Source organism: Bubalus bubalis, chromosome 23 (assembly GCF_019923935.1).
Source record: "Bubalus bubalis isolate 160015118507 breed Murrah chromosome 23, NDDB_SH_1, whole genome shotgun sequence".
Taxonomy (NCBI): domain Eukaryota; kingdom Metazoa; phylum Chordata; class Mammalia; order Artiodactyla; family Bovidae; genus Bubalus; species Bubalus bubalis.
The window spans coordinates 39,646,107-39,669,834 of record NC_059179.1 but is presented as its reverse complement, the minus strand read 5'-3'; the positions used below and the strand labels follow the sequence as shown (position 1 = coordinate 39,669,834).

The 23,728-nt window shown below is 38.4% G+C and overlaps 2 protein-coding genes across 11 annotated transcripts; one reads left to right on the top strand and one right to left on the bottom strand.

Annotated features, from left to right (window-relative positions):
• Positions 1-354: 354 nt before the first annotated feature.
• LOC123331445 (translation initiation factor IF-2) lies at positions 355-2,923 on the bottom strand. The gene is made up of 2 exons (XM_044935338.2): positions 2,344-2,923; positions 355-2,071 (listed from the first exon to the last, which is right to left on the bottom strand). Exons 1-2 carry the CDS (start codon positions 2,731-2,733, stop codon positions 1,769-1,771), a joined length of 693 nt encoding a protein of 230 aa, XP_044791273.1. The 5' UTR covers positions 2,734-2,923; the 3' UTR covers positions 355-1,768.
• On the top strand, positions 2,071-21,667 carry TIAL1 (TIA1 cytotoxic granule associated RNA binding protein like 1). 10 transcript variants are annotated; one of them, XM_006048441.3, is made up of 14 exons: positions 2,236-2,251; positions 4,403-4,453; positions 4,937-4,998; positions 9,091-9,187; positions 14,596-14,745; positions 14,986-15,040; positions 15,195-15,282; positions 17,167-17,242; positions 18,882-18,990; positions 19,318-19,413; positions 19,532-19,616; positions 19,831-19,954; positions 20,296-20,435; positions 21,279-21,667. In XM_006048441.3, exons 4-14 carry the CDS (start codon positions 9,176-9,178, stop codon positions 21,403-21,405), a joined length of 1,062 nt encoding a protein of 353 aa, XP_006048503.1. In that variant the 5' UTR covers positions 2,236-2,251; positions 4,403-4,453; positions 4,937-4,998; positions 9,091-9,175; the 3' UTR covers positions 21,406-21,667. The 10 variants fall into 10 exon arrangements, with proteins under 10 accessions (XP_006048504.1, XP_006048499.1, XP_006048498.1 ...); XM_025274263.3 differs by lacking the exon at positions 2,236-2,251 and adding an exon at positions 14,216-14,298 and having other exon boundaries at positions 4,397-4,453; positions 14,647-14,745; XM_006048442.3 differs by lacking the exon at positions 4,403-4,453 and having other exon boundaries at positions 2,071-2,251.
• Positions 21,668-23,728: the final 2,061 nt, after the last annotated feature.

The window sequence follows — 23,728 nt, the reverse complement described above, 5'->3', positions numbered from 1 at the left end:
TTGAGTCCCTTGGACTGCAAAGAGATCCAACCAGTCCATTCTGAAGGAGAGCAGCCCTGGGATTTCTTTGGAAGGACTGATGCTAAAGCTGAAACTCCAATACTTTGGCCACCTCATTCGAAGAGTTGACTCATTGGAAAAGACCCTGATGCTGGGAGGGACTGGGGTCAGGAGGAGAAGGGGACGACAGAGGATGAGATGGCTGGATGGCATCACGGACTTGATGGACTTGAGTCTGAGTGAACTCCAGGAGTTGGTGACGGACAGGGAGGCCTGGCGTGCTGTGATTCATGGGGTCGAAAAGAGTCCGACACGACTGAGCGACTGAACTGAACTACCACACGGTTTCCCCTATTGTTACTATCTTGCATTTATGTCGTACATTTGTTGCAAACAATGGGCCAATGTTGACATATGATTACTCACTAACAGTTCATAGTTTACATTAGCATTCACTCTGTGTTGTACATTCTATGGGATCCACCATTACAATACCACACAGAATAATTTCACCACTGGGTAAAAATGACCTGTGCTCCACCTATTCATCCTCATCTCATCTCTTGCAACCATTCTTTTTTTTTTTTTTTTTTTTTACCAGTCCTGCCAATACCTTGGTTATAGTCCAGTGAAACTCAGTTCAGAATTGTAAGACAATACATTCCTGTCGTTTTAAGCCACTAAGACTGTTAGAGGCACGGATCCAATGATGAACTGCATTATGATAAATACAGTCCTGTACCCAGGTCCAGTTCAGAGAATAAATCCCTTGAATAGCTTTTTATGGACTAGAAGACAAAGCCCAAACTCCTCAGCCTGTGCCAATCCTTAACAACATGGTTCTATAAACCCCCTGCTCTTCTCATCGCCTTATCCGACTAGTGAACACTCGGATGGAGAGATCTTCGAAACTTGTAAAGCAATTTTCCCTGGGGCTTCCCTGGTGGCTCAGTGGTAAAGAATCCGCCTGCCAATACAGGAGACGCAGATTCGATCCCTGAGGAAATGGCAACCCCATTCCAGTATTCTTGCCTGGAACGTCCCATGCACAGGGGATCCTGGCGGGCTACAGAGGTCGCAGAGTCGAACACGACTGAGCACAACCCCCAGAGCAATTTACACGCCGCCAACCCAGGCTCGAATACCTATTTGAGGGAAAACGCGCCCACAGGACGCGGCTGGCAGTTGGGAAAGTCGGGGGTGGGGCCCGGTGAGGGTAGCTTGCAGCTCAGCGAGGGTCCAAAGTCCACTCTATCATCTTCGCCCGTCGCGCGGGGTAGCGGTTGATGACAGGAGGCCGGCCGTTTTGGTTAATACTGGGGGTCAGAACGCCCCAAAGGGCTCGGACACCACGCGGAGTCAGAGCACTGACTTTAGCCGCAATTGAAGAAACCGCTCTCAAGCTGGATGGAGGCGGAGCGGCAGCTCCCGCAGAGCCAACAGAAGAGCTTTAAAATGCCAGGAGCAGTGCTAGGACAGCCCCCAGCGCGAGGCACTCTGGGACTTGTAGTCTACCTCCGAGACGGGGCTTCCCCCCACCTCGTTTCCCCGCCTCTTACTGTAGCTTTTATTCTCCCCCCGCTCCCCTCCCAGCACACCGACTTCCTGGTCGGCGCACGCCTCACAGACGACTACACTACCCAGAAGTCTCTTCTCCGCGTCCCAGCGCCCCGCTGGTGCCGGCCGTCTCCTTTGAACTACAGTTCCCAGAAGTCCTCTGGAGAAGTGATTCCCTCTCTCATTTCTAGGACCACAATTCACAGACACATCACCTTCCCGGAGGTTCTCTCTCTCTTTTTTCTTTTGACTCGAGCTGGCTGGGTTTCGCCGACCGGCCGGCGCACAGCGACGACGTGGTTCGCCGTGACACCGCACCGGGTTCCCTCAGCGGCCCGTCTTCCTCCCCTCTTAGCGATCCCCCTTGCAGGTCGTCGCCGCCGGCCTGAGCAGTGACCTGGCGGGCCGCGCCTGCGCTCTGCCCCGTTTCCTGCCTGGCTGGTGGCGGCGGCCATTTTGTCCATCCTCCTCCTCCTCCTGCTCCTCCTGGTTGGAGCGCAGTGTCCGGAGCGGGCTGGGGGGAGAAAGCCCGAGAGCAGGGTTCGGTGCCTTTTCCTCTGTCCCCAACCGGTGCCCGGAGCCCCCCTCCCCTTCCTCCCCACCCCCTCCCCTCCCCGGCCCTGCCCTCCCCCTTGTCCCGGGATCGCTCCGTCGCACCCACCATGATGGAAGACGACGGGCAGCCCCGGACTCTGTGAGTACCCGAGACGGAGGGGGTACCAGGCGCTGGGAGACCGCCTGGCACCGCGGGACGCTGTGGGAGGGAGCAGGAGTGCGGGGCCGAACCTGGGACTTCTCGGTGGATCCTTGGCCGCGGTGGCGCGGACGCGAAGTGCATTCCTCATCTGTCCCTTTTTTCCTTGGAAGGGAAGCCCTCCCTTCCCCCCCAAATACAGTCACTTCCTGGGGTCCGGGGCTCGCTTCGACCTTTCCCTCTAGCGCCCTTCTTTGCACCCCCTTCCTAAGCTGGGTGTCTGCACGGCAGAGCCTGTCAGGCCCGGGAGAGCTCCTGCTCTCCGTCTGCTTTGGGATCCCTGGGCTGGGCCGGGAGCTGCGGGTCCCCCCCCCAACCCCCGCCCGACCATGGGGGCCGGGCCTGGTGGGGGTGGGCCTGGGGGTGGGATCGCAGCCACCTCCCCCTGTGGGTCGCGAGGAATCGGCACTCGCGCCCTCCATGTCCCCGGCTCCAGTCGCTGCCGGCTCTTCTCCCTAAGTTGAACTCCCGGAGGAAGCCGGACGCTCGCCTGCAACTCTAGCCCCTACTCTGCCCCACGTGCCCGTGCCCGCGCCCACGCTGTCAGAAACACTCGCCCAGCGCCCGCTACTTTGAGAGTGAGAAAGGGATGCCTCTTGCCGCCGGAGCATCTTTTCCCTTCTTGGATGATGAAGTTTACTTTGAGCGCTACCTACGCTAAACTGCCAACCAGTTGTTAAACTGCTTTTGCTCTCATTGGTGTTATCTCCTCCTAATCTGTTTTTTGGGTCGAGACCTTCAGAGTTGGATAAATAGAGGTGTTTTGTTTTTTGTTTTTTTTTTTAATCGGCTCTTCAATGTGTGTCTTTTGAGCGCTCTTTCTTCGATCTTGCTGTTGCTCTTTACCTGAAGCCCAGTGTAATGAATGAATTTCATCTTCGAATTGCTTTTTCGAGTTTCCTTGCCTTTCTACTGAAGTAATGACTCAGCATTTGCATTCCTTTGCAAATGGTGTGGCACTCCTTTCTTTTTTTCCTGCCTTTTTTTTTGGAAGTGTGAGTAATTCCTAGTTACATGTTTAAGTTGGGTACCTTGGGTTTTCCTAACGTTTCGAAGCTCAGCACACCTGCCCCCGGTGCAGGGAGTCAGCCAGGCCGCTGCTTTGTTTTCTCTTCCCTCTCTGCCTGGTATTGATAGGATCATAGTCCACTTGGCTCTACTATCTGTTGGTTACATTACTTTGGGGGGAACACGAAGGTGGATCGGTACTCAGAAGTTTGACCAGTTTCTCTTCTGTACTCCTAGCAAAGTGTGTTCGGTCAAGAAGGTAGATATCTGTGTTCAATATTGGTACAAGTTTGGCTTCTTGTCTTGTTGGGAGGGGGGAGATTACACTTTTTTGTTCCTGTTTCTCTAATGTCTCCCTAAAGTATCCGCTGTTCTTTCTGAGAATTTGAGGCCAGCTTAAGCACATCAAATGCTTGGATAAAAAGCCTGCTTAGGAGAAGTTTTCAGTGTGTGTTCTGTGCTGTCTTCCATTTCTGCTGTCTTTTCCCAGAAGAGAGAATTGGGACAAGCTTGAAATTTGTCCTCTTGACATCTGTTGAAGCCAAGACTTGGGATTTAGTTAGCAATGTGTTCTTGGAAGGAAGCATCTGGGAAGGCTGAATTTAGGCCTAGCAAGCATGTATTTAACAAAGAGAAAAGTTACATTGTATTTAAAACTCTGAAATATCATTATTGCATCATAATAGCTTCTGAATAATTGGTAAATTCTTGAGGCACCTTTCACTTCAACTGTATCTGTTTCTTATGAAGAATTCCTGGTTCTTATCATGCGAAATAAAATGCTATTGCAGTAGCCTTAATTCATATAACTACTTTGCATCTGCCTTCTCTTCCATCTCTATCAGACCTTACTCCACAGACTAATTCGTCACTTAAGAATTCTTACCTCGACCTTCTCCAAACTCCTGTTCTTTCTCAGTATGTTTACAGCTGTCTAAAAATGTGACATGTATACATATAAGTACTGAAACATCTTGAGCCTGGTTGTGCCTGCATGTCAGATGTCAGCACATGTTCGCTCTTCTTCCTTTTTCCTGCTCCCACTCTTCTCCATGGGAAGGTTTGTTGTTTTTTTTTTTTTAGACAAGGACTGCTACATCTTCCTAGGTCTTACCCCTGCCTGGAACGTAAGAGGTACTCAACTATTTTACAATGATTTTACTTCTTTTCACTAAATTTAATATTAAGTCCGTTTTTTAAGAAATCCTGATTGATTTAAAATTATATATAGGCAGACATGGTCATACATGGTGTGGTCTGTTGATTTATATATATATATATATTAAACCTCAAACGTACAATTTTGAAATAAAAGCAAATGTTTCACAATTGCATTTTTGTCAGATTTTAATAAAAGTAATGCATATTTTACGTATTCTTAAAAGGTTCTTTTAGCTACAAGTAACATGATGAAAAATTTGAAGGTGATTTTAGAGATTGATATCTAGTAGGGGTTTTGTTTATTTATGGAGATCCTTCTTTTATTTTACATTGTGATCTTTGGTTTGGGCTTTAAAGTGGTTGGTATGTTTTAAAACAATGTACTCTTAACAAAGTTTATCTTAAACTGTTTCCTTAAAATGCCTGTGTGTTACTAGTGAGGTTTTTTTCCTGCAGACACACACAAGCTAAGACATATGGTTCTATCATCAGAAAACAATATGGTGTTTATAGCCTAGGTAGGTCTTTAAATATTCATTACCTACAGTATTACTAATTTATTTGATGGTATTTAAAGTGATATAGAATTGCTTTGATGTTGAGCCTAAAGTTTGTCATATAGTTGCTTTGAAGGTCTGTTTTCTGATGTTCTTTGTTCTCATTTGACATTTGCGGGAGGTGGGGGGAGCTAATATATATTGGGTAATTTGGGATCTAAAAAAACAAATGAGAAAAATTCTGTGTAAAACTGGTGTTGGAAGTGAACTGCCCAACACCTGCCTTGTAGGATTCACATTTCAGATTTGTGTTGTGGGTAACTTTGAGTGCAGTGATTTGATCCATGGTATTTCTGCATCTGTTATACAGCATTAAATGGTAATTGTGCTCTACTGTAGCTTCATTTTCTTCATCTATTCGATGTACCACAATGAATAGGAATTGTGGGTCTGGGGTTATACCATGGTGTGCAGAGCCATCTTGTAGGCTGTTTTCTTCCTAATAGAGACTCAGTCAAAAGGAGGAAATAAACCATTGATTTAGGGTATAATCTGACCATCCAAGGGCAATAGCAGAAGTAAATACTATTAAATCCAATTATAAAATTGATTACTCTACCAAGGGTTTGGCTGTATTGGGCCTGAAATTAAATTAAGCCTCTCATTCAATTTAATTGTATTCTGTTTCTCTAAAATGTATGTGTGTGTGTGTGTGTGTGTGTGTTGATATTCCTTATATAGTTGATCAGTTCACTTATACGTCCTGTACCTTTCTTCTGCTCTGCCTCTTTCCTAAAATGAAATATTGATAAATTGATCAGTTCATTAGAGGCCCATTGAAGGATATTGTTGCAAAATCTTCTCTTACGTAAGAATTTGCAAGAACAAAACCAAAAATGTTACTTAGCCATAGCATCTTATGTAAAATGCCGTTAATTTTGACCTTTGTAGGGCTAATCTTTTCAGAGTAGAGCACAGTCAGTGATGAAAAGTGTGATTAGTCTTCTGAAAGGGATGGTGTTCTTAAAATTCTGCGCAGTTTGACATAGGAAGTAGTTTGGCAATGTGGACTTTTGCCTACTGTGAAACTGCCAAGTTCTGGTCTCAAATTTGATTTTAACCCTGATGTTAGGGATAAAGACACCATTTTCCATTTTTAATGTGTTAATTCCTACAGTTCCTGTTCTTAGAAGACAAAATAGACCTAACGTATGCTTTTTCCCCACCTTGAGTTAAAAAGTGTTTCAGAATTCCCTAAGTATTTTCTCTTTGAATTGTCAGGTACGAGCGTTTGAGCTATTTGTCTTTTTCTGTTATTCTGTGTTCTTCAAGTAGAAATTTTATATTTAAATCCTTGGACTGTTAGAATATGTTGACTGCCTCATAACCAAAGCAGAAAGAAAGTGTAGAAATGACGTATAATTTAGAAGGAGAAAGGGTAATATTTCAGTATACTACCAAGACGTGATATTTTTGCCAGATCAAGCCTTGAATATTTTTGTTAGTATTTATTTTGGGACAGAAACTTTATGATAATGTCACGGTATTTAAGCTGTATAGTATAGTGTTTTAAAAGTTACGAGATATTTTTGTATTAAGTTGTATGGAGGATGAAGGCAAATGTAGATGAATGAATTACAGAACTCTGAGTGAAGGAAAAGGCAGTCTTGAGATTTGGGTATAATTTAGGTGAAATTATGTGTTGAATTATATCCTTTTTATCCTGTCAGATTTAGATGTCTTACATGTGGTTATGGAAGGCCAATTTTATATTAGCTTCTGGAGTTTGCTGCTTTACCACGGAACTTTTAGTGAAAATATTTGAAAAATAGGAAACTTTAAAACTGGACTTTTTCTATAAGTATTTCATGACATCCTAAAATTAACCTTTTGCTCTTTGTTGCTCGAAATGTAAATTAATATATCTAAATGTGCCTTTAGAAATTCTTCAGAATCTGTATTGATGAGAAATAGATTGACTTGAAATAAAGATCCTATGAAACAGGATGCCCATGCACCCTGGACTCCGTTCAAGTAACATTGGAGTTTTTCCTGGAAAGATGTTTAAACACTCATACAAATTTAAAATTATTTAAATCATTTACAATTTGTTACATAAAAGCGATACTCTTTACTTTGTTACTAGTTAGCTTTGATAGGTGAAACTCCTGTTCTCTTAGAAATGAGCTGCTGCTGCTGCTGCTAAGTCGCTTCAGTTGTGTCTGACTCTGTGCGACCCCATAGACAGCAGCCCACCAGGCTCCTCTGTCCCTGGGATTCTCCAGGCAAGAACACTGGAGTGGGTTGCCATTTCCTTCTCCAGTGCTTCAGTTGTGTCCGACTCTGTGTGACCCTATGGACAGCAGCCCTGTCCATAGGATTCTGTAGGCAAGAATACTGGAGTGGGTTGCCATTAACTTCTCCACTTAGAAATGAGCTAACTATTACTATTTAGGTTAAATGAGTTTTAACACTTCAGAGACCAAGGTCACTGTTCTTTATAGCTAGGTCTACCTTGTATAAAAAATTCCAAGGATTCAGACTCACAAACCCCTATGGGTTTAAAAGAAAAAAGAAAGGAGACAGGTGATTGTCTGGCTAGCTCAAACGTCTGTAACCTTTCACTACTGCTGGGAGTGTGTCCTGCACAGCCTACTCATGGGTCTGCTCTTTATTTATTTATTTATTTATTTTATTTTTTTTTAATTTTATTTTATTTTTAAACTTTACATAACTCTATTAGTTTTGCCAAATATCAAAATGAATCCGCCACAGGTATACATGTGTTCCCCATCCTTGTAACAAAAAAGGTAACATAGTGGACCTCAACCAGTTGGTCACTTGTTTAGTCTTCCATTCAAGTAACATTGGACTTAGGTTTCATTTTTAGAGTGTGTTAAAGTTATTAGGACCCATTACGATGAAATTCTTAGGTAAACAAGAAAATTGCTGTTGGTTCTTAATCAGATTTTCTTCTTTTACACTTAACCTTACTTTTCTCAGTCTTGTTTTCCCTTTCAGAGTGTCCCAGCTTAAACTCTGGCAACTGTAGATGCAAGGCTTATATTGGTCTCAATACATTGTTTCCAGATGTTATTACAGTTAGGAAAATAAAGTTTGTTTTCCTTTCCAGAAGAAACAGTGTTTAAATTTTACAAATATTGTTTGGTTTATGAGGATCATAACAGATGTGAGTTTTAGGAATTATACACTGCGTACCGGAAAGACTTAAAAAGTTTATTCAGCTAAATTGAGATAGGTCCATGATACAAGGTGGTCATCTTTGAGTGGCAGTGTTCTTTTCATTTAAACTTAACCTGTATATTAAATTTCTTATACAATATATATATATTCAACTTGTAATTTTAAAAAGACAAATTTTTAGATATGTTATAGTCAAAAGTATGCCTGAATTTGTCTTTAATTTTTTCTGAATTTCTAGAGAAATCTTTATATTTGCTTTGTTATCTACATAAAGATGTATTTTGTTGATTCTGATGCATTTTAATTGAGGAAATTTTGTTATTTTACTCTGCTCTCCTGAAACAAAATAATGAAGACATACCATCAATGACAGTCTTATTACCAAGACACAAAAAAATCCTTCAATCTCTTGTGTGTTTTGCTATAACTTTGATTCTGTTCTTTGTTCACGTAATTGCTTTGGTTGAGGGTCTAAGATAAACTAACCTTATATCTGATACCCCTCTATGATTGGGTGTTTTAATGAGTCAATATTTATGGTACTGTGTGTGTTATACATTATTTTGAATTGTCTTTCACATCTAAACATTGTAGTTTTCTTGAGACTGGTTTAAATTATTATTTTTATTCTAACAGATGAGAAAATGATATATAGGCTTTGGGGTGCAAAATCAGATTGATTTGCTCTTTATAAAGTCTTTTAAAGTGATACTTTAGTGCCCTAAGAAGTTATGCTTTCCTAGGTGAGAGTTAATCTTACACACAAAGAATCAGGCTTAATTGGAAAAATTTTATTGGAGAGAGGAAGTTGAAATAAAAGATGATGTGTAAATGATAATGCTTTAGAGCCAGAGCTGAAGGGAAATTGCTGATAGTTTTTTGTTTTTTTTTTTTTCTCTTCCTATACAGATACGTAGGTAACCTCTCCAGAGATGTGACAGAAGTTCTTATTCTTCAGTTATTCAGTCAGATTGGACCCTGTAAAAGCTGTAAAATGATCACAGAGGTAAGAGCTTCCCCGTTCCAGGTGCTGACAGTTAGCATACTGTTTAACATTTTGAGATACATGAGTTGATTTGTATCAATTTAGGCTTCAGGATACTAGATGGAAAGATTAGTGTTTGTTGTGTTGACTTGTTTGCTTTGACTGACAAATTAGGTTTAGAAGTTGAGAGGACAAAGTGTCTGCCCTTATTTTCAAATAGTCCTTCATGATGCTGCTGTCTTCAGGTGGTTATAAAAAATTATTAGAGCTTATCTCAAAATACTGAGAAACTAGGTGATATTTCATCTATTTACAGTAAGAATGTTACACTTGAATTTCATGGGGTGGTGTGTGCAGAACATTGGCTTATTATGACCATAGTGCCACACAGGCATCCTGAGCATTGTTAGTAAATGCTGCCTGAGCAGCTTGATGAAGGCAGGAGTCTGAATTGAATTGTTAATTTATTTTCCTTTTTTCCCCCCTCAAAACCTTACTTTTTATACTTTGCTGGTCAATGACTTGTGTTTCAGTTTATTCTCTTCTTCTTTTTTATTTGTTAACACTTTTTTTTTTTTTTTGGACTATTCAGTTTGTGCCAGGTGCCATGGTAAGTGCTAGGGATACAGTGGTGAATAAAACAGTTCCTAGCCCTGTAGAATTTTCCAGTCTAGTGAGGGAGACAGAGGCGTCAACAGGCACGAATGGTAATAGGATAGCAAATGCTGGGGAAGCTGGCGGTTTCCAGTGCTCTAGGAGCATATGGGTCCACACAGCCTCCAGTCAGGGGAGGGTTCTTGGAGGATTCAGAAAGGGTAATGGAAACTGGCTAGATAGGAATCTGAGGAAGAAGGGAATCCAGGTAGAAGAATGTTGATCCAGCCCGGTAGACAGAGAGTGGGAGTTCTTGTGAGATTGAGAGAAAAATAAAAACCATAACATGGTTAAGTTTGGAATGGGATTCATCTTCTGAGATGCCAGGAGATAAGGCAGGAGCATTCATCAGGGGCCAGAGCTGTGTTGAGGAGCTTGTGTGATGTCCTGAGACGGGAGAAACTGTTAAAACCTGTAAAGCAAAGTAGCCTTTTGATCTCCTTTCCTACCTAACAGTAATTTTCTCTCTGTCTGGTATATTACCTCTTCTTTCTTCCTGTCTTTGATTATTACTCATTCTCTCTTTTCATTCATCAAACATTTCCTTTGTACTTGGCACCGTTCAGAGCATTGGGAACATACTGCAGAGCTAGACCAGCAGGGTGCCCAAGGGTTCACATATTAATGAGAGTATTGTCAACAACAGTAAACTGTCGTGGAAAACTGTGAACAGTGATTCTGGACAGGGATAAGAGCTTTGAAGAGATAAAACAGTTCCGTGATGATGAGTGGAGTGTTGGTGCCGTGTAGCCTGGGCGGTGAGGGGAGGCGTCCTGCTGCCGTTGGTATCTGTTTTGTGAATGTAATAATAAAGGTTCATAAGGAGATGGGAACGGAAGTTGTCTAATTGAATGTTGAGGCTTTTTGGTTATGGTCTGTGATCCAGAAATCTCTCTCGTCAGCGGGTAGTTGACTCAGCCAAATTTTAAAGGATCAAATGAGTCTTTTTCAGACTGTGGATGTTGGGTATGGGACCAGCCTGGTAATGATTGCTGTCAGAAATCATCACCTCTTTGAGCTGAGATGGGAATAACAAGATGGTGCTGTCTACATTAAGAGCTGGAGGCAGAGGGAACAGCCCATACAAAAGCCTTGAGTTGGTAGTTAGCTTGGGTGTTTGAGGAACCAAAGACCAGGGTGGCTGGAGCCTGCTGAATGATGGGAAGGAAATGAGTAGGCAGGCAGGGTTTGGAATCAGTAGGGCAGTACCGGCCATGACAGGGTGCTTGGATCTTACTGTGGTTGCACCCGGTAGGGTGGTAAAGTATTCCTGTTTGATTTCGGGGGAGGGGCTGTGCTGGGTCCTCATTGCGGGGCTTGGATTTTCTCTAGTCTTACATGCATTTTAAAGGTGACTGGAAAATAACTGTTGTAGGGAGGATGGATTGTAGGGGGCAAGGGCTGAAGGAGAAGGAAACTAGCTGTGTCTGTTTCACTAGTCAAGGTAAGAGATGCTGTGGGGGACTTGTTCTTTAGAGTGGTAGCCACAGAAGTAGAGGTAGATAAATTTGAGATGAATTTTGGACACAGTGTCGATGGGACTGGATTGGCCATGGGACACAGGGAAATGAAGACATCAAGAAAACCCCCTAAAATTCTTGTTTGTGGTTGTGTGGGTGGTAATGCTGTTTATTTGCTAAAATGAACATGACTGAAGGGGGCACAGGATGGATGGGGGAGTGGTGAGAATCACGCTCTGTGTTGGCAGTGTTAAATTTAAGATGTATTTTAGACATATATCAATAAATGGACGTTATATATAGGCAGTTGGATAAATATTTTGGAACTCTGGGGAGAGCAATGCTGATGATACTGGCTTGCAGTGATATTTGAAGCCATGGGACTGGATAAGATGTGGTTCATAGAGCTAGAGATAGCGCTGAGAGAGGAGAGAGTAGGGGGGTCTAGTTGCGAGCCCTGGTGCATCTCAGCACTTGCCGTTCAGCCGCTAAGTCATGTCCGACTCTTTGTGACCCTGTGAACTGCAGCTCGCCAGGCTTTCCTCAACACTTAAGTGACAGTGATAGTTTGAGTTAAGAGGGGAAAATGCCTTCAGAAAGATTTCCAGTGAGGAAATAGGAAAACCAAGAGCATATGGTGAATCTAGAGGAGAACATTGAGAAGAGGAGGAGAGTTGTCAACTGTGTTGAATTCTGCTTGAAAGTCAAGATGAGGAAGAAAAGGGATCACAAAGATGGCAGAGAGGTCATTGGTGAGCTCAGCACAAAATTTCCTTGCCGTGGTTGGGTTAGAAACTGACTGGAGTGTGTTTAGGAAAGAATGGAATGTGAGAAAGTGGAAAGTCACTAGAAAGTGTTTTGAGAAACATTTGTTGGTTGTTTTGTTGTTGTTGTTGTTTTTATTATGAACTTTTACGCACAATCAGCCACTTGAGGGTAGAAGGGTTTGAAGTGAACTTTAATAATTTATCCATGTTGTACAACTCCTACACTTGAACTTGTAAATAGTTTTAAAGTCTCATATTTCTCTGCTTTGATATTTATGTCATCCAACAAAAATTGGTGACAACATCAAGGTAAGGACACAGTTGGTTTTAAACTTTTTTTCCCTTTGGGTGCACAGCATGTGGCATGTTAGGGATCTAACCCGTGCCCCTTGCCTTGGAAGCATGGGTCTTAACCACTGGACCGCCAGGGAAGCCCCCATAGCGTCCCTTGGTAGTGGTGTAAATGGAAAGCTTTCAAAGGCCATGAACTCCACTGCCGAGTACTGGTTTCCTTTCATCAATTTCATTTCAGTGTGTGAGAAATCTCTTTCTTGCCCTTATGATGTTCTACTTTAGATATTTTATCTTAGACTCTAGCTGCTTTCCCTGTATACATGTGTGTATGTGTGTGCTCAGATGCTGTGTCGTGTCTGGCTCTTTGCCACCCCATGGACTGTAGCCTGCCAGGCTCCTCTGTCCATGGGAGTCTCCAGGCAAGGATACTGGAGTGGGTTGCCACGCCCTCCTCCGGGGGATCTTCCCAACCCAGGGATCAAACTTGAGTTTCTTAAGGGTTCTTCCATTGGCAGGCAGATTCTTTACCACTAGCGCCACCTGGGAAGCTCCACCTCCATATACTATAATAAGTGTATATTACCAATTCTAAGGCAAATGTTAAAAAATTTTAACATCTCTGACAGTGACAAAAAAAATCAATGGTGTCTTAAGTGAGATGAAATGCAGTGTGATACGAATATCTAAGTGTGTGTACACATGTATGTACGTACATTGAATGGGATCTGACCTACTACTAGTTAGAGAAATCTGCAGTCAGTATGCACAAGTAGACTAATTACCTGAAGCCTGTCACAGTTATACGCTACCATTGGATTCCTGTACATTTTACTAGGTATCCACGTTTTCCTTTGAGACCATCAGGGCAAAAGAGGCAGGATAAGGAGGAAAGCTGACTAGCACAGATTTAGCATCTTACTTGAGATCCTTTCTTCAGTGAATGTTACTGGTAAATGTCAACTCTTTTTCACCAAAGGAATTTGAATGTGTGCTTCTCTTTGGCGCCTTTACCCGTTTCCTTTCTCTGCCTCGCAAGTACAGCAGTGCTCACGTTCACGTGGCCACAGTAGGGTTTTGTATGAGAGCCCACAGTTTTCTTGTCAGTATTAACGATTACACTTTTTTTCCCTCAAGGAAATGCCTTCTGGTTGCTTCACCACTATTGTTTTAGACGTCTTATTTTGGATTTTTCTTCTAAAACTTTCCTGGAATGAAAAACAGTGGTTGTTGAAAAGAGCTTTATTTTATCTGGTATTTTTAATCCCTTGTAAGTGCAACTGGAATTGCCACATTTTAAATATTATTTTTAGTGTATTTTACATTGAACAGTGATGAATATTTTTAGCCTACATAAAACATATTTGTACAATTGTATAGCTGTTCATTGTAGGTTGCTGTCTTACAAAAATTCATTTCCATTTTGGTTCATAAGTGATATAGTTGCTATAATTTAGGTACTTTTATATTGTTGTGTTTTTTTGTTATTTATTGTTGATAATCTTATATTGTTTATTTAATATTTATTGGTGTTGTATTAGACACTCTTATATTGGCATTTTCTGATGTAAAATAGCTTTGCCTTGGAATATTTTATTCAGACACATTTTCAGAAAACCTTTTTGTAATCACTAGTACATTTTTCTGGTCTTTGGAAGGCCAAATTCAAAGTGTATAGAATCTCCAATGCTTTCAAAGCTTTTGAAAGGGATTTCATTTCAACACTTGATTATAAATCTGAAATTTTTCAGTTTCCATTCTTATTCCTTCCTTATCCAGAGAAATACATCATCTTGTTTCATCATGTATAGTACTAATCCTAGTTTTGATCAGGAATAAAGTTTGTAAAGTTGGTTCATTTCTGTATTTTTTTATAGTCATGGGATACAGTTTATGAAGGATTATGATGCTTAAATAGAGTTCATCCTTTTGAAAATAATGTTGGGAGAGGAGAGCAGTGGTAAGGCGTGGTCCTCATCTCTCAGATCTGAGCTTGTTTTGTTTAGTATAAACTTCTGTTTTATATTTAACATTTCACCAGAATCCTATATTTTTATTTAATACTGATAGTCATGATTCTCTACTGCTTTGTAGTTCTGTTTGAGTACAACAATATTCTGAGGTACAAAGCCAAGTATAGGTGTAAATCTTATAAAGTGTTTGGCTTTGTAAAGTGTTAGGCTTTCATAAGCTTATACAATCTCACCTCGTACATTCCTAGCTATCAGTAATGTTTTTTCCTGGATTTTCTTCTCAGCAACCCGACAGCAGAAGGGTCAACTCTTCTGTTGGGTTTTCTGTTTTGCAGCATACAAGCAATGACCCATATTGCTTTGTGGAATTTTATGAGCACAGAGATGCAGCTGCTGCGTTAGCTGCTATGAATGGGAGAAAAATTTTGGGAAAGGTAAGATCATAAATAATGGCACCTTATGAGTATATCTATCTGCATGTCAGATTAGTTTGTGTTCTTTCTTAGCAAGTTTTTAAGCAAATACTCAGCTCTGCCAAGTGATGGTTTTGTTTTCTTCAGCTTAGTGCTTTTACCAAAATTCATTCTGCTTGATAAATGATTTAATAAGTGGTAAGCGTTATGAATCATAATGACATGCCTAATAATTTTATGAAATATAATCTTTATTTTTAGGAGGTCAAAGTAAACTGGGCAACAACACCAAGTAGCCAGAAAAAAGATACTTCCAGTAAGTACTCCTGCTGCATTTTACGGAAGAGTTCTGAAATTATCCTGGCAGCATTACCAGCTCACATAGGGCTTTTTCTTCCTTTTAGTGTTGCCTAAAAAAGGTTTAGTCCCTGACTTCTTAAATATTTGATTACTAAATGCTTTGATTTCAGATCATTTCCACGTGTTTGTTGGAGATTTGAGTCCAGAAATTACAACAGAAGATATCAAATCAGCATTTGCCCCCTTTGGTAAAATATCGTAAGTATCATAATCAATACTATATTCAATAGCAATAGGCAAAAGTGTATATGATGAACTTGTATCAGAGTTAAGAGTTTCTTTCCCTAGTTAGTGTGATTTTTTTTGTTTGTTGTTTGTTTGGTTTTTTTGATTAGTAGATGTTGTTGAAAATGTTAATGTCATTTCAATGTTTTGGGGTCTTGTTTTCATCTAATCCTGTGTATAACATGTGAAAAAATTTTAAGTGATTCTATTTGTTATCTTTAAAGCAGATGTTTGGGTGGTAATGCCTATTATAAAGTCTAGCTTTTGTCAAATGTTTTCAAAATTTGGTTGTTAAAGATACCGGTTAACCAAAATTAAATGTGATTTCCGTTGTGTATTAAAGTTTTATAGAAGGAATTTATAAGTGGGGAAAAGTAGGGAAATCCTTGGGTATATTGTGAAATTAGAAATGTATATGTTATTATAATGATAAATGTGTTTTGATATTTTAGCTGAAAAGTAGCACTATTACAGTATTAATATGTTTCAATGTCTGAGCCATAAATGTGGGATTAATTAGTAGATTATGGTGTTTGATTCTGCTAGTTAGGGCCAAATTGTGGTTTATTTATTTTTTTAAACAAAGTTTATGCTCAGATTTTACTGTATTGTTACTTGATCTAATATATTGGAAAATTAAAAGTGGTTACAAGTTCTGTAAAATGTTTATCACAATTTATCTAGTTAAAATCACATTATTTTATGTATTTATTTCCTGTAGATTTAAGTTAAATGTTTTAGTACTTTACAAAAATATGTTTCACCTAAGAACAACAATATTTCTCTCTACAGTTTGTTGTTCTGTAGATTTTATTTGATAGATGTAATTCTTAATTTTCTATTTTGATATTTGCTTTGCTTTTTAATCTCTAATAAATGTGGTAAGTAGTACTGTTTTTAAAATCAGTGTAAAAAATAATACAGGTTGCTGTTTTTCAATCTTTATTTATACCTGAGACCTGCAGTTTTTCTAAAGTCCAAGTCACAATTAAAAGTAATAGCATTCTGGTTATTTTGCAGAATTGCTCATAAGAATGGACAGGATCTTGAAGGCTAACTGCAAGGAACTGTGCACACTGGAACTCAGTTGTAGATTTTTTTCTCATTTCTATTTATTATTATTATACATTATTTATATATACATATTTTAGTATTTACATTTTAACATTCTATATTCAGTGGAGTTCTATATTTCCAATCATTTTAACTTACTCACTAAAATTTCTGTGTAAATCTGTTGTTTTCGTACTGGTGTGCTTAGCATTGTTGTTAGTTTTTTATTCTCCTTTCTTAAATTTCTGAAAATGTCAATTTTTCAAAATTTACAGCTGCCCAAACTCCAAAATGATGGTAGAGAATTGACCAAGAAAAATAAAGAAATCTGTTAACAGGCCATGTATGCCTTTTTAATTCCTATTTTTTCCTCTTTTTCAATTTTTTAATATTTCATATATTTTGTATCACTAGGCAGAAAACATTTAACTATTTAGAGTTTGCATGGTAAAGTAGTTAGCATTGTTACAGTAATTTATAGAACCAGTAAACCTTAGCGGACACTAGCCGATAGAATATTAGCAAAGGAAACTATTGTTCCTATTAATCTTCAGATTTGAGCATTTAGTTTAGAAAGCACAGGCTATTTGATTAGGTTGCATGTTTATTACATGTTTTTGTCCTACTGCTTTTTTCTAACAGGTAAAGAAGCGTTAGGGAGAGTTCAGGAATGGCTGTAGTTAATTAGGGCTAACTGAAATTTTATTTAAAAAAATGCTCACAATACAGTGTGTGTGGTTCCTTTTAGTTTTTATTTTGAGGATGACTCTCACTTCCCTCATTTAGCTGTGCTTCTTTTCACAGGGATGCCCGAGTAGTTAAAGACATGGCAACTGGAAAATCCAAAGGCTATGGCTTTGTGTCTTTTTATAATAAACTGGTATGTTCTGTCGGCTCGATTTGAATTTAATACAAAATTCAGTCATCAGTAAATGTTTTTGAATGTTAACAACAAACACGATGATTGTGTGATTTTGTTTGTTTGAGTAATAGAACATAGTTCTTTTTTTTTTTCCCATAAGCTTGGAAATAAATGGGAAAAGATAGGCTGGTTATAAGGTGATGATAAGGGAGAATATTGAAGTTTGTGGTTGTGACTTGGTATGGGTAAGATGTGTTAGAAATAAAACTCAAAATTAGGACGCATGAGCTAACCTCAGAATTTGGAGGGAAGGTAAATTATATTTGTCTTAACCATGAAAATCTCAATTTTAACTTTTTAATTATATTATCTGTATTTTTGTAGCTGGGATGGTAATGACTACAGCAAGTTATGTAAATGAAATTTTAGGCAATTCATATTGATTTTTGCATGTATTTAAGAAAAAGGCACCAAATATCTAAGCATTTGCATTAACTGTAACATCAGATAATATAATGGGCTTTGATATTAACATTTTGGAGCAGTTTCAACACCAAATTGCACGTTCTATTGAAGCAGGAAGATAAAGGGACGAGCGTTGTATTTTTTTTGGCTGTTCTGAGTCTTAGTTGTGGTACGTGTGATTCCTAGTTTTCCCTGCGCATGCAGGCTCTTTAGTTGGAGGCATACAGGATCTAGTTCCCTGACCAGGGATTGGTCCCAGCCCCCTGCATTGGGAGCCCCGAATCCCAGGCACTGGACCACCAGGGAAGGCCTTGGAGTCATGTTCTGTTTTTGCTTAGATTCATTGCAAATGCACATTAACCTCTATAATCTAAACTCATTTTTGGGGGAATTCCCTTGGCGTTCCAGTGATTAGGACTCTGCAGTTCCATTGCAGAGCGTATGGATTTGATCTCTGGGTGGGGACCTAAGATCTTGCATGCCATGTGGCATGGCCAGAAAAAAGGTTTTTTTTAAAACATTCTAAATCAGTGCAGAAGCTTTTTGTCTTAAGCTTTAAATCTTGTGTCATAGTCGTGTGTGTATGCCTATGTGCTAAGTCACTTCAGTTGTGTCCAGCTCTTTGTGATCCCAGGGACTATAGCCCACCAGGATTCTCTGTCCATGGGATTCTCCAGGCAAGAATACTGGAGTGGGTTGCTCTGTCCTCCTCCAAGGGATCTTCCTGACCCAGAGATCAAACCCTTCTCTCTTAGTCTCCTGCATTGGCAGGCAGGTTCTTTATCACTAACATCACCTGGGAAGCCCTGTCATAATCATAATCCGTTGCTATTAGAATGTAGATTTGGTAAGGGATAAGATAATTTACACCATAATATCAAGAGTTTTTAGATACTCTACAGTAAATGTTATGTTACAGATCAACAAGATATTTAAAAACAACTGTGTCCCTTTTCTTGGTTATAAGTGGGATTATGATTTTTCTCCTTTCATGTTTGAATTATAAATTTCCCTTGATGCTTAAATGCTGTTCCTAGTATCTTAAAATGTATAAATAAACATTGCTGTAATGAGTCACTTACTGATAAGATTTTTGTATCCAGAAATGCCAACATTTTATTTCATCTTAGTGAGTCTTGTATACCTTTATTTTCTGTGTTGGTAATAGCTCTTTTCTTTATTTCCTTCACAGGATGCAGAAAATGCAATTGTGCATATGGGAGGTCAGTGGTTGGGTGGTCGTCAGATCAGAACCAATTGGGCCACACGTAAACCGCCTGCACCTAAAAGTACACAAGAAAGTAAGATGTGTCTGCTTTTATATGTTTTTAAGGGTACTTCACAAAATCATCTATTCATATAGTCTTCATTTCTTAAAATTTAGTTTTGTTGGCATCGTAAGACTCATTTAATTTTCAATATATTTATCTGAAAATAACTGGGCTTTGATGTAAGTATATTTGAGGCTGTGAACCAGCTGGTTTCATAGGTCAAATCAATAGTGTCAAGGAGAAAAAAGTTCTGTTTCTCCCCACAGTGAGGCATATCTCATATCTTTATAGTATTAAGTAACCCATTTTATAATGCTGTATAACCGTCAACACTTTTTTCTTTCTTTCTACATACAGATAACACTAAGCAGTTGAGATTTGAAGATGTAGTAAACCAGTCAAGTCCAAAAAACTGTACTGTGTACTGTGGAGGAATTGCTTCTGGCTTAACAGGTATAGTGAATCTTTTTTCCTAGTTCCCTTCTCTGTGGAGCTTCATCATCATTAGTAGTAATTTCTTGATAACATGAACCTTAAATATTTTTACATTTTTTGTATGTTTATTTTTCAGATCAGCTTATGAGGCAGACCTTCTCACCATTTGGGCAAATTATGGAAATCAGAGTTTTTCCAGAAAAGGGCTATTCATTTGTCAGGTATAATTCTACCTTACATGTGATCCATTCCCTTCAGTTATATTATTTGATCCCCTCAAGTATGTGTTTGTTAATTTAGTACTTCTTTGCAATATAGAACTTTAAACTGCCTACATGATGTGCTTTAGGAAAATACCAAGTTGATAGGTTTAAGCTAAGGGGTTTCTGTATTACTAAGTTTAAAAAAAAAAACACCTCCTTCTCTTCCTCTCAGATTTTCTACCCATGAAAGTGCGGCTCATGCTATTGTTTCGGTGAATGGTACTACAATTGAAGGACATGTTGTTAAATGCTATTGGGGTAAAGAATCTCCTGATATGACTAAAAACTTTCAACAGGTAATTCGATTTTTCATAGCACTTTTTAAGGTTTCCATCTTACATATCTACATAAGAGCTTTAGAAAGTCTGTAAAAGAAAGCAAACAAAAAATAAAGCATATAGCTGCTTTCAGTTGATTTTATTAATGCTATTTCAAAAGTGATTATTTTACGGTATTAACTGAATCTTAATACTTTCTTTTCACAGGTGTCACCACCCCAATAAACTTAGACATGATAAATAACAGAGTCCTATTCACATAAGGGTGCTTACTTAGTTTTTCTCTTCCTTGTCTCCCACTTTCTTCAAATACTGTGTTTCTTACTCGTTTCCTAAAACAGTAATTTGCTTTTTCCTAGGTTGACTATAGTCAGTGGGGCCAGTGGAGCCAAGTTTATGGAAACCCACAACAGTATGGACAGTATATGGCAAATGGATGGCAAGTACCGCCTTATGGAGTATACGGGCAGCCATGGAATCAACAAGGATTTGGAGTAGAGTAAGTAGTTTGAGTTTTTCCAGTGTAGAAACAGATAAAGTTCCAGCAAAAGGAATCTAAAATTATGTTTTACTGGGGAGAATCTTTGTAAATTAAATACATTGAACTATGTGGTATTATAAGCATTGTAGAAGCCTTATGAAAAATGCTAAAACTTTGCTTTTTATAATCTAGGTGGAAAGGGAGGTTGGGATAGCATTTGATGTGTCCTACTCGCTCTGTGAGCAGTTGGTAGAGTTTGACTTATATTTCTAATACACCGTTTTATCTATTTATTTACTTTTGTATGGAAAAGATCTTTTGTCTTATTTATGTTCAGAAATTGAATGCTTCATGCCTATTACCTTGTGTGAGAAGTCGCCCAAGATTTATCTAATACAAAGCAGCTTACCCTTTTTGTTTTATGGGTCAGTTGCGTTGTTCTTGTACTTTTTCCCCCTGGGCCAGCCTAGATCTTTATTCTCAGCAGTTGCTCCTCCCCCTTCCAATGTAAACATGTGTTTTTTAAATTGCTTATAAATTGATATACGTATTTACTATGTGTGCAGTATTTGGAGGGTAGATGTGTTGAATCATTTGTTATTTTTTTTTAAAAAATCAGCTTTTAGATACTTATCAGACAACATTATGTTCTCTAAACAAAAATTTAAGACAATATTAAAACATATTTTGCATATATGGCTAGATATGTAACATTTATTACTTTGCGCTTTGTTGTAGGTATCTTGATTTCTTGTCTATTCTGTGATTAGGCTCTGCTTGATTTCTGTGTAAATGTATAGATGATTTTTTTTATTTGTGTTTGCTGAAGTTTTTTCTTTTTCTTTCTTTCTTTCTTCCAAGTCAATCACCTTCAGCTGCTTGGATGGGTGGATTTGGTGCTCAGCCTCCCCAAGGACAAGCCCCTCCCCCTGTAATACCTCCTCCCAACCAAGCTGGATATGGCATGGCCAGTTACCAAACACAGTGAGCGGGGACTCTAAACAAAATGTAATTCATGATAGCTTCAATTTCCTTGTGACACTCTGAAGACATGAAAGTAGACATCGGAAAATGAAAATATTTATTTTAAAAATTGAAATGTTTGGAACCTTTAGCACAGCTTTGCTTTGGTGAAGGACACATGTCTTCTAGTTCTGCCTTTTTAAGTTTTTGTTCATGATGGATATGAACATGATTTTTCTTTGTGTATAAAAACTAAAATAAAGTGAATAAAAAATTCTGACTACAAATTTTGATATAATAGGAGAAATGGGTAATACATTTTGATTCTTAGATACTATTCCATTTTTATCTTGCTGTTCAGTATTTTAACTCACTGTGTTTTTAAAAGAGCAAAAAAGGGAGGATCGTGAAAAACTGGGAATCACATATAAGTTCATCCTGAATTTTGATACTCCCCTCCCCTCCCCTGAGGTGGACCACATTCGAAGTCAGCAGGAAAAAAAAAGTGATATTGAGAAGAAATGCATGATTTTGGAGTCGCTTTGGAGGAAATACTTTCTCTGTGCCTAAAGAAACTGAAACCAGACTGATAAAAGAAATTTTGTAACCTAAATAAGGAACAGCATTGTCTGACTTGAGCAAATGTTGGTGGTCCACATTAAGACATATTTTTAAAACTTTAAAAAGTGTTCATAATTAAAACTGTAGTAAACTACATTTCATTTTGGGGGGAAAATCCCAAGTGTGGTGTTTGTATTAAAGTCAGACAGTCATACCTATGCTTTTACATGAACTTTAAATGATATACATTGTAAATATTGAATACAGTGTTTTAAAAGCATGCTTCAACATAGAAGTAGCAACAATGTAATTATTTGAAGTAACACTTAACACACTCCACTGCATTGAATGCAATGGATGAGTAAGAATGTTTAAGACGGACGTTTCCAAGGTTGGCTACTATGTAAGATTAAAATTATACAAATGACAGAAAAAGCCTTAATTTTAATTTCATACAAATCTGATGCATTAGTACATTTTAAAATGTCATTGGAAATTAGATTTTTTTTTTTTCTTTTTTCCTCTTTTTGCTTTACATCATCTGGTATGTAAATACCTTGATTAAAACCTTGTAAGCCTATTTCAAGGTTCCTATAAGTTGTATAGTACAAGTGTTTTTAAAAAATCTTGGGGTGTTTTTTAAAATTAGATATATTTTGCCCAAGAATTTTTTTAACAAGATTGTTAAAACATCTTATTTAGACAGTTTGATGTACCAGTTTATAATTGGATATTCAGCTTAAATAGTACACAGAGTTGTGACTTTTATTTTTAATTAATTTTTTCCTTGTGGGTAGTGTGCATGGGATGACAAGTCTGAACAGAACCTGAGCTGTATGAGTGCAGAGTTTGTAAATGATTTGATTGGGTAAGATTAACACTTGATTCTGAGGTATTTTTCAGGCCATGTTCATAAAATCTGCCTCAAATTTCTATCATAACAGGAATGTAAAAGAAAAATTCTATTTGAATTCTAACAGCTAGGGGGTGCAAATGTTTAGGCAGTGTATTTGAAATGTTTTGAAGTCTGGGCACCAAAATAAAAAAAAACTCTTTACAGTTATACTATAAGATACAGTTAGCACCCACAAATTACTGGTTTTTAAACTTTTGAAGTCTTATAATTAGCTTTAAAATAATGGTTTTGTAAATTGGTCTCCACAGTAATTTTGGTATTTTCCTTCTTCCCCCATTTAGAAATTTATTAAATATGAAAATTTACAGAGTCTGAAGTTGTTCGTCTTCAGGCCAAATTTTTTATGGGACTTTAGTTTTAACCACAGTATTCATTTATTACATCCATCTATTATAAAATTTACCCTTATTTCTTTTGTTCATGGTTAGTATCTTTGGGGGACATTATGGAAAATTTACTTTATATTTTATAAGGAGAACACTCAAATTATTCAATTATGCCTCCTAGTTTAATTTTTCTTAAATATATGTGAAACTTGAACTAAACTCTCAGTTTGCCTTTTTTGGTCTGCCAGTAAATTAAGTAGCTTGTTGCAACACCAGACTAGTTAATACTGCATAGTAAACATGTGACTGAAGTCTTTTCATCTTAATCTGAAAGAACAAGATTATGTGCTCAGTTCAGTTAATGGAAATTATTAATATTTCTTATTAAATGGTTTTTAAAATATAAAGCTACTTATCCAAATGAAATGTACCATTTTAAAACACAACTATCAAGCTAACGCAGACTCAAGACTAGTTTATAACAGGGAAGTCAGTGCTATCGCGATCCAATTTAAGCCTAAGAATCGTCGCCTTTTCCATGTTCA

Bases quoted from the DNA above. Each gene is read 5' to 3' on its own strand.
- TIAL1 (XM_006048436.3), top strand. From the start codon at position 2,220: ATGATGGAAGACGACGGGCAGCCCCGGACTCT. The intron at 4,454-9,090 runs GTACTCAACTAT...CTTCCTATACAG, and splicing joins CCCTGCCTGGAACGTAAGAG to ATACGTAGGTAACCTCTCCA. The intron at 20,436-21,278 runs GTAAGTAGTTTG...CTTTCTTCCAAG, and splicing joins CAACAAGGATTTGGAGTAGA to TCAATCACCTTCAGCTGCTT.
- LOC123331445 (XM_044935338.2), bottom strand. From the start codon at position 2,733: ATGGAGGGCGCGAGTGCCGATTCCTCGCGACCCACAGGGGGAGGTGGC. The intron at 2,072-2,343 runs GTTCGGCCCCGC...TTCTCCCCCCAG, and splicing joins GATCCACCGAGAAGTCCCAG to CCCGCTCCGGACACTGCGCT.